Source organism: Panthera tigris, chromosome B3 (genome assembly GCF_018350195.1).
Source record: "Panthera tigris isolate Pti1 chromosome B3, P.tigris_Pti1_mat1.1, whole genome shotgun sequence".
In the NCBI taxonomy this organism is placed as follows: Eukaryota; Metazoa; Chordata; class Mammalia; order Carnivora; family Felidae; genus Panthera; species Panthera tigris.
The window spans coordinates 124485409-124495676 of NC_056665.1; the positions used below are offsets into that span (position 1 = coordinate 124485409).

The following is a 10268-nucleotide window of genomic DNA, read 5'->3' on the forward strand; positions in this document are numbered from 1 at the left end:
TAGATTCAATTCCTCCTTAGTCAGTTGGTCAGCGTGGTATTGCTTATCATGACCCTTTTACGCTCTACAGGAAGGGTTGTCTCATGCAGTATTAAAACTCGTCTGATCAAAAGTTCAATCCCATTAAATGATAAGGGAAAACTGCTCACTAGTTCCCAAATTAAACAGCTATGATTAAGAGTCATCTCTGGCTCTCATAATTTAACTGAACAACAGCAGTGAAAGCTTTCTGTTCAGAAATGATAAAGATTTTAACTTGAAAGAAAATTCCAAGTACATTGCTCTTGTTGTCAGAATTGAGGAATCGGGAAAAAGAAACAAGAGAAATGAGAAATGCTTTATTAATGCACAACAGAAGTTTCTAGCCCAAAATTTCTGAGCCAGCAAAACATGTATATTCTGAATTTACTACGAAGGTGGCATAAATACAAGTTTGCATTTGGTTCTATCAAAAACGGTTAGGGATGAACAGCATCACTGTACTTAAAAAAGGAGGAAAATTTTACCGGGTTGTGTAAATTTCAATGGTCAATCATAATGCTATTCATTTCTTATTAAGAATGCTTAAAAAAAAAAAAGGTTTCCTTAAGGCACAGCTGGTTTTCAAAGGTGAATCATGTCTTTCTGTCAACTCCCACCCATACCTTGCCACCAAGTTCAAGGCATTATCTGTGCTTATTCAGGTATTCTCAACTTACCATTATTTTACCTATAATTAGCCAACTAGAGAACTTCTATATATTTTTTGTATGATCAAGTTAAATACTGCATTTATGCAGAAACCACCTGTAACATGCTGGTGGCATCATACCCCCCTATCCTTCTAGTACTGATATCACAGTCAGTTCTTCCTCTTTTTGCATTTGTTAATGTTTATGTATTTTTTTTAACATTTTATTTATTTTCGAGACAGAGAGAGAGAGAGCATGAACGGGGGAGGGTCAGAGAAAGAGGGAGACACAGAATCCGAAACAGGCTCCAGGCTCTGAGCTGTCAGCACAGAGCCCGACGCGGGGCTTGAACCCACGGACCGCAAGATCATGACCTGAGCCAAAGTCGGACGGCTTCGGACCAACTGAGCCACCCAGGCGCCCCAATGTTTATGTATTTCTATAAAAATATAACATACCTTAAGGATTTTTTAAATTGTTTACATTTCCATTTTCTTTATTAATTTCCATGGCTTGCTGACACTGATAACCCTCATGCCTATACACAAAAGAGCACATAATTGATAAATCTTGGCTAACTGAAGACTTTAGACAGCATCACACATAATGGTGAGAACATTAATTGTGAGTCTGACATGGCATGCGGTCCATGTTCCCATTTTTTATATGGCACCGGAAAAGTCATGTACATTTTCTAAAACCTCCCTTTTCTCATATATTTAAATAAGGATACTGCACAAACTTAAAAGTTCTTTCAAATAATAAAATCCTAAATTGGACCACAATTGTCCAGGTTTAAAGTACAGCTGGTTTTCTTTATTTTTTTCCCCCAAGTTTATTTATTTATTTTGAGAGAGAGAGAGAAAGCGTGAGCAGTGGAGGGGCAGAGAGGGAGGGCGGGGAGAGAGAGAATCCCAAGCAGGCTCCACACTGCCAAGATGGAGCCCAATGCAGGGCTTGAACCATGAGATCATGACCTGAGCCTAAGTCGGTCGATTAACCAACGGAGCCACCCAGGCACCTCAAAGCTGAAAGAAACTAGTCTGGGAAGGAATGCAAGTCCTTGAGCATTGACACTTGGAAAAAGACATCTACATCTTACGTGGCCACGAATTTCTATATATTTTAATCAAGGAATTTCCAAGTTGATCTGATAGATGAAGATAAGTAATTATCCCATAGTGCAAAAGAAGCTTTTTGCTAAAATTAGCAAATTGTTCAATTTTATTTAGATTTGCTTACCTACCCTTTAAATTTAAATCATCATGCAAAAGAACCATGAAGCAAGAAAGGTTGGTTATAGCAGCCCTGACCTTCGTACACTTCCAGAGACACTGCCTATCCCAAGGAAAAGGCAGAAGAATTTGCTTCTTTGACAATCTAGTTTTACTACTTCAACAGTTTTGCCTTCCTTTATTTTCTCCTTCCATACCTATACAGTTAAGCTAATTTGTAAATGTTAAACTAAAGAAACATGGAAGTTTCTTAAATTCATGACAATGATGTCTTCCCCAGCAATGAAGTATTACAGCTGCATATGCTCTGTTCAATAACAAAATGGTATGGTTAGCCCAAACAGGACACCCTGAAGGTCATAAATACTATGATAACTTTAGGATTTAAAAACAAATTACCTTGCTTTCTGCCAACCAGCGATGTGGGTCATAATTAATATCAGGACCAGATGAAAAAACCTACAGAAAAAGGAAATAGTCTATTAGAAGTAGAATTTTCTCTGAAATAACCTTACATAAATGAAATTCTTCACCATAACACATAAAAGTTTAATCCCTAAGTTTAAAGGCTTAAAAAGAAGAAAGTTCATTATCAAGTACTCAACTAATTCCAAACCACCACTTATTATGTCCATTTATGTACATGTGTATATATGTATGTACTCATTGAGAGTAAATATTTGGCTCAAATATAGAGGCACATATCAACTCTCAAGCATTATCATTGCTAGAATCATTAGAGGCTGATTCCATGGACTTCTGTCAGGCAGCTTCAATCAAACCAGTTTTTCATTTTTTTGTTTGTTTCTTTTCCTCAGTCTTGTTCCACATAATATATTTCACAGTTGGTTAGATGTAATTACATGGAAACTTAATTCTTTGTCTCTTTTATCCTTCTTTAATTTTATACTGTGAGGGCCATTTTGTCTCATTAATGGTTGGGTAGAATTGACAGCAGCTAATCAACACGATTTTGTGCAAATGTTGCTTTATATTTCATGATGGTAACAAAATCCTACAATAAATAGGTTCTGTATACCAGCTGCCTTGATTTCCTTCATACCAACTCATTTATAAAATCCATTGCCATCTGGTTCTGCCTTATTACTAATAAAATGATGTTCAAAGTCTGTCAATGACTTTATGATTCTAAACACAAATTTTTTTTTCAGTTCTACTTGCTTTGAAACAGGTGCTACCTATGATATTTTTACAGGACTCCTTCCTAGAAATGTGTAAAAATATCCTATCCCTCTGCAAGATGTCTATTTCTATTCTCAAATACTTCCATACTTCCTGATGTGTGTGCACATCACTCCCCTAAGGAATATCATTAGGTGATTCATTTAGACACATGAAGAATGTATAATGATGCTGACCATATGCCATAAACAAACATGTTGTATTCTTAGCTCCCACTTTTCTCTCCTCCACTTTTCTCACCATCCAAATCTCACCCAACTCACAGGCCGCCTTTCCTTCAGTCAAATTCTGCCTATTCTAGCTTGTGGTGTTTTCTTCCTCTTTGAACTCTGCTACTTGCAAGCATCCATTTCTCACTGATTATGATGTTTTCATTATTCTTTTCCATTTATCTGTGTCACAGTTTCAATTAATTCTTCAGTGATCTAAGATCTAGTGCTAAAGATTAAAGTTTAAAATAATTTGACAGGAGTACAAATAATATTCTCATTTTGTGATTTTTTACAAATTTATATATAGTGTTTAAGAAACAGCCTGTCCACTTACAAGTGATGTGACTTAATTTCTCTAAGCTGGTTATCATCTATAAAGTAGGCAAACTGCCTCATAAGGTCAAGGTACAAATTAAATAAAATGAGGACTGGCACAGTATCTGGCACAGAGAACATCATTATTACTACTAAATGCATATAAAGATGTCATCATCAGAAAATAGACTTCCAGTTCGATGGTAACAAGAACACTACAACAATTTGTCATAAACAGATGAAGAAAAAAAAGCAATATATACATAAATATACAAATATATGAATATATGACAAAAAGGGCACTACATAATAATGACAGCTAGCATTATTTGAGTATTTACTAAGTGCAAAATATTTCACTCCATAATATGCACCTCATATATCTTATTTTACTTTATCCTCAAAATAAGCTAACTTATAAATGGGACATGAATTCTTAAAGAGAAATTACCTAAGTTGTCCAAGGTCACACATTAGCAATTTAGAGAGATGTAATTTGAACCTACATCCGTCTTGATCCAAAGCCTATCCTCTTTATGCTCTCCAAAGAGTGCATACTCAGAATAAGTGTTATAAGAAAAGCTCTTCAATCATCGACAATTGGTTTGTGAAAATGATGTAACTTTAATTCAGGCAATGCCTAACTCAAATTCAAACAATTTCCTAATTGTTTTATAACAGTGGTGGCTTATTAAGTGTCCGTCCTTAAGTTTTCTAATATTATATGCATTTACTAAAGTGGGATAAGTAATAAATAGGGTGGCTAGAAAAAGGTAATTAGAAATAATACCAACACTCCCAAGTACTTTTCTCAGGCTCATTTGTTATATATCTATTATCCAATTCATATCATAGCTGTCACTACATAAAATGGCTTAAAAATTTCATCCACAATATTTCAAAAACAAATGACAAAGAATAATTGGAATTATTCCATTTTTTAAAACATTTTATAAGGACCACCACTCTCCCTTAGATCTCTGAACTGTAAGGCAAAGAATTTTATTTTAAAAACACCTTGGGTAGTTTATTTGAGGAGAGCAAATGTTATATTCTTGGGTATTCATTTTTCCCCCAAGTTTATAGGACGCTAACAACAGAAATTATTAATGGAAAGAGACCCACAATGAAAAAAACTGTGCTCTTAAAAAAAAACCAAAATAAATAAAACTTAATATAATTTCTATTCTTTTAGATTTACTTTCTACCCATCACTTGGATTGAATTAGTCTTTCTCTAGGAACAAAGTGTAAAGATCCATTACCACAGTCACTGGTTTCCTATTAAAGAACAGGGTGCTTTTTGGAATATGTTAGAAGGATCATTTGTGCCTCAAAAAGAAGTAAGAAAATATTTAAGCAATCTGCTATCTTCTCACTATGTTTTAGGCTGTAATTGCCCATAACAAGGTTCATATATCTTATAGCATGATCCAAATGATTCCATTTCTACATCTTTGATTGAAAATAAGCTGTCTTGACACAAATACTTAAATATAGAATAAATATTTCACTATTTTTTAACTTTTTAATAAATATTTATTTATTTTTGTGAGAGAGTGAGCGGAAGAGGGACAGAGAGGGGGACAAAGGATCCAAAGTGGGTTCCGTGCTGACAGCAGACAGTCGGATTTGGGGCTTGAACTAACGAACCCCAAGACTATGACCTGAGCTGAAGTCAGACACTCAACAGACCTAGCCAACCAGGCATCTCAATATTTCACTATTAATATGTGCTCCTTCTAGATAAAATTAGAATCTTAAGGCCATACCTCTTTTAAATATATTTAAACATAACAAGTCTTAAATAAAAAAAGCAGCATTAGATAGGAAAAAGAATACACCAGCATTATAACAGGCCCTGTAACAAAACTCAAAGGGTTTTTCCTCTAAAGCCAATTACTTCTCATATTTGGCTCATAGTCCTCTCAAACTGACATCTGAGCTTTTTGTTGAATGTAACTAGAAATACATACTGTAGAAATTCCATCAACTCCACCAAAATCTATCCATTGAAAAATTTCTGTTGAAGTTGAATCCTAAGATACCTTCCACTGTAAGAGTAGAATTATAGTTTTCTTTTCTTTAGAACACCATTTAAGGGAAAAAAAAAGAAAGAAAGAAAGAAAGAAAGAAAGAAAGAAAGAAAGAAAGAAAGAAAGAAAGAAAGAAAGAAAAGAACAGGAAAAAGGAGGAGAAAACAATACAAAAAGGGAAGATCATTTTATATGAGGAAAGACATGACAAAATAAAAAAGAAGAATCATCTGAAAAAGTTTAAAAAAAAAATTTTTTTTTAACGTTTATTTATTTTTGAGACAGAGAGAGAGACAGAGCATGAACGGGGGAGGGTCAGAGAGAGGGATACACAGAATCTGAAACAGGCTCCAGGCTCTGAGCTGTCAGCACAGAGCCCGATGCGGGGCTCGAACTCACGGACCACGAGATCGTGACCTGAGCCGAAGTCGGCAGCTTAACCGACTGAGCCACCCAGGCGCCCCTGAAAAAGTTTTTAAATATTAGGCATAACACTATAATTTGAGTCCCACCATATCACCACATGACATAAATACAGGGAAAACGATGGTTACATGATACGTGTTATGGTCCTACTGCATCAAAGGAACACAACACAGGGCGCCTGGGTGGCTCACTATCCACCTTTGGCTCAGGTCATGATCTTACAGTTCATCGGTTCGAGCCCCCCGTCAGGCTCTGTGCTATCAGCTCAGAGCCTGGAGCCTGCTTCAGATGCTGTGTCTCCCTCTCTCTCTCCCCCTCCCCTGCTTGTACTCTGTCTCTCTCTGTCTCTCAAAAACAAACAAACGTTTAAAAAAAACAAAAAAAAAAAAAGGAACACAACACAATACAGCAGTGTACAAAGAGGTGCTTATCTTCAAGGAATTAAGAACATACATGATTAATTCTGTTTTTATTCATCATTTCCCTAGCACTATAAACCGAATAGCAATATTCCATTTTAAAGACAGAAAAACTAACTTAAGTATAATTTGTTTAAAAAAGGAATGCAAATAGCATCATGGTTACTTGTTTAAGCTCCAGAGTTAGACTCCCAAGGTTTAAAGTCCTGGTTCTAGCATTTAACTGGATATATGGCCAAGTTATATATGGGCAAGTTACTTAACCTCTCCAAGCCTTGCTTTCTCAGGCCTAAAATTGATTTAATCAGAGTACCTAAAGGAAAGGGTGGCTTTAGGGGTTAAGGGAGAGAATGCACATACGTAGCTACCACAGTACCTGTAATGTAACTAGTCCTCAATAGATATTAGCCATTAATACACTAGCAACAACAAAAATGGCCTGATAACGACAACCCAGGCCTCTTGACTCCAAGGATATTTTTTTAGTCAGAACTGCTTCCTCTCTCATAAGACATTTTCTTTTCCAGAGTGAGATAGAGGCAATTCAATGAAATAATGATACACGTTCTCTCCCACAACTGTGCAATAGATACGGTATCTCATTTTAAAAAATGCAAGATGTTATTTTGTTTCATAAAACTTTCCAGAATAAAAATGTGACTACCATGTAACCATGCATTAAAATCTTATTATAATTATATATTAGGAAACTAACTGAAAGGCACAATGAGAACTCATAATTACTTTCAATTTCTCCATCGAGTCCCTGGAGAAGGTTTTACAAGCTGCATCAATTTCTTTTCCTATGACACCAAGAATGGATTCCTGTTCAGTCTCCAGGCAAAGAAGTTGATCCTTGAGCTGCAATCTGGCCTCTTCCATCCTCCTTAAGTACTCTTCTTCATTGCTTATATGCTTTTCCTAAAACATGGATAAGAAATAAAAACAGAATTAAGTAATGGCAAGAAACGCTTGCAATACCTGTGTAGCCAACTCAAAGGAGTGTGTAAGGAACCACATCTGACTCTGTCAGTCTCTTTACTAAAAACATTTTGCCTACTCATCAGCTGAGGTCAAGTTACAGAGAATTCAGAAGGGCATTGAAGAAACTGGGTGAGTGGATACTTGGCAAAGAAAATTAAAGTAATTCTGTAACCAAAAGAAAAAGAAGTTTAAAGAAATCCTTCACATTTTAGTAACATAATGCCATTAACAGATTGGAGAGTAACAGCTGACGCCACAAACGGACTTGGAGCTTTCAGTAAATATTAGCAAAACGCTAGAAAAGTAAAATATAAAATAAGATTGTTAGTATATTCATTTCAGAAAAAAAAAACATGTTACTACCTTATCTCATCAAAACATAGATTTTAAAAAAGCTAAGTTTTCAAATACAGTCATACTTCATAAATGCTTTGAGTCATGTAAATTTGATCAAAGCAAGACAGCGGTACTTCTCAAAAGTAAGCAAAAATATTTAATGAGAAGAGATTTCTAAGCATCATTTAGGAGATTACAAAGACTTGGGGGCCCCCTCTAGGCAAAGCAAGTCCCAATCATTACGGCTTCACAATTTCATTACTAGAATAATTCAAGTGGTGTTGCACACACCTGAAGGAAGGTCACAAAATCACTAGAATGTAAACAGTGGCCCAAAAAGTCATGGTGGCTGGCCAGCTTTGCTTTCACTCATTACACAGTGACCTCATCATCTTTACCTACCCCAGCAAATACAACATAAGCAAGGAGATGATGTGGCCAAAAAATCCAGCTTGAAGTTAAAAGAACAAAGAGATGTGCTCAATGAAAATTCATCACAAGAGGAAAACATAGCATTTTAGCAGAATCACCCAACATTTCCTTTCAATTCAAATTACTTTTGCAAAATAAATGAAACCCTCTGCCCACAAGAAGAGAGTCCTCGCACAACCTGTCTTCTGCCCTTCTGTCCAGCATCGCCTCCCTCCTTCCCACTCTCTCTGACTGCAACTACTTGCAGCTTCTCCGACATGCCTGTGTACGTCTCCCCACCCCCATCTAATGTGTATGACTCTGCCTGAAGCTGCGCTATTTGAAAATGGGGCCAGTAGCTCAGAGGCGGCATTTATCCTGATGACTACATCCTCCTGGTCTAGTAGCTCAGCTTTGTAAACTTAGGGACTGAATTTTCTTTTCTTTTTGGTACTCTGAGTGGAGCCATCTTTCAGCAATAGAGGAACATTAAGCTCACGAGAGACTAATGTACAAACTAGAATGCCACTCAATTAACTACATCAGCTTACAATAAGAACCATAACTGCCATACAGATCAGAATGTTCGTGTCAGCATAACCAGTATATGTTCTCCCTGCAGACCAATCTGGATGGGAAGGCAAATTATAATCAGAATGTTGCTTAATTAATAGGAAATTGTAGCGAGGGGAGTTTGTTTTATGAAACAATTCACAAATGGTATCACATTAATGGCAGCCTGGCGTGTCCATCTACACATCAGGGATGTACAAACCACAAAAACGAGTGTTCCATTCTCCTGGGTGGTGTTTGGATGCAGACTGCTGAAGTACATCTGCCTAACTTTCTCATTTGTTCGCGTTGTTTCTGCCCTCCTACCATTCAGTTTCTCTCCTGCCTGATTGATACTGCATCTCTTTAGATACACTGATATCTTCACAGTCTTGCTTTCATCTAAGAGGCTTTCTGAAAAATTAACACCCAGGCTCTGAACAATACGTGATGACTTTCAAGCAACCTTACTGCCAAGTCCCTGTGTGAAGGTATTTGCCTCTGTACTGTTGCTACGTACCGACCACCTACACTTCCTATCCTTCTAAGCTTATCCTCCAAGATCTAGTCTCCTTTCTTTACTGATTGCCCAATGCAGAATGTCCCCAGAGCATATTACACATGTCACAGTTTTTTAAAAATGTACCAAGCTGTAATATAATTGTTTGTGTGCAAGCCTCCCTCAATAAACTGCTGATTTGGGGAGACAACAAAACATGTTTATAATCATCTTTTAAACTCTCCAACTTTGCTGAAGAAATGATTTAATATTTTTTGAAGACTCAGATTCAACACCGGAAAGATCATTTCATCATGCAGACCTACATGTACTCAGAGGCTACTGAGGTGTGCTAGGAAGTTCTTTTTATGCATTCATAAACCTCCAGACTGCTGCTATATTCTCACTGGTGTGACATTAATAAAGAAAATACTCTATCAGGGGTTACTGAGGCACCTGGAGGACACCTGTTGATATTCTAAACCCAAGCAATTAACAATGATATTCTAACTCTTCCTTCTTTTCTCATTTCCTTCAGATCTGGCTTTCCTCTATCCACTATTACTTTTCTGTGCTCCCTATCACTTGACTCATCAATAAGAAGACAAAACTATTTCTGTATTTTGATATTCCTGAAAATGTTAACATTGTCAGAAAAGGCTCCATAAATTCAATCTCTGTAGCAAAGACTGAAAACTTCATCATCCACTTCATTATTTTTGGTGAGATAGTCCACATGCTACGTCCAACCTCCCTTTGAAGTAAAACTCACAAAACGATGAACTCACATGGACCTTTTAGATCAGTAAGTCAAATTACCTATTATTCTTTCAGGAATCCCTTCTCTGACATTTCTGACAAATGGTCATCGAAGCCCTATGTGACCAGCCCTAGATTCCAAGAATAGGATCCTTGGCAAAACTGTCACATCTTTCCATTAGTCTAAGTGCTGTACTTAAGAATTAAATAA

At 36.5% G+C, this 10268-nt stretch overlaps 1 protein-coding gene across 15 annotated transcripts in view; it reads right to left on the reverse strand.

The window, feature by feature from the left end:
* CEP128 (centrosomal protein 128) overlaps positions 1–10268 on the reverse strand; it is a 388434-nt gene that overhangs the window by 228688 nt on the left and 149478 nt on the right. For all 15 annotated transcript variants that reach the window (XR_006219018.1, XM_042990256.1, XM_042990257.1 and 12 more), the window contains 2 exons: positions 7261–7437; positions 2306–2365 (listed from right to left, as the gene is read on the reverse strand). Coding sequence is in view for 14 of the 15 variants with exons in the window: in XM_042990256.1 (XP_042846190.1) it covers positions 2306–2365; positions 7261–7437 (237 nt within the window). In the remaining variant the exon portion in view is untranslated. The remainder of the gene's footprint in view (positions 1–2305; positions 2366–7260; positions 7438–10268) is intronic.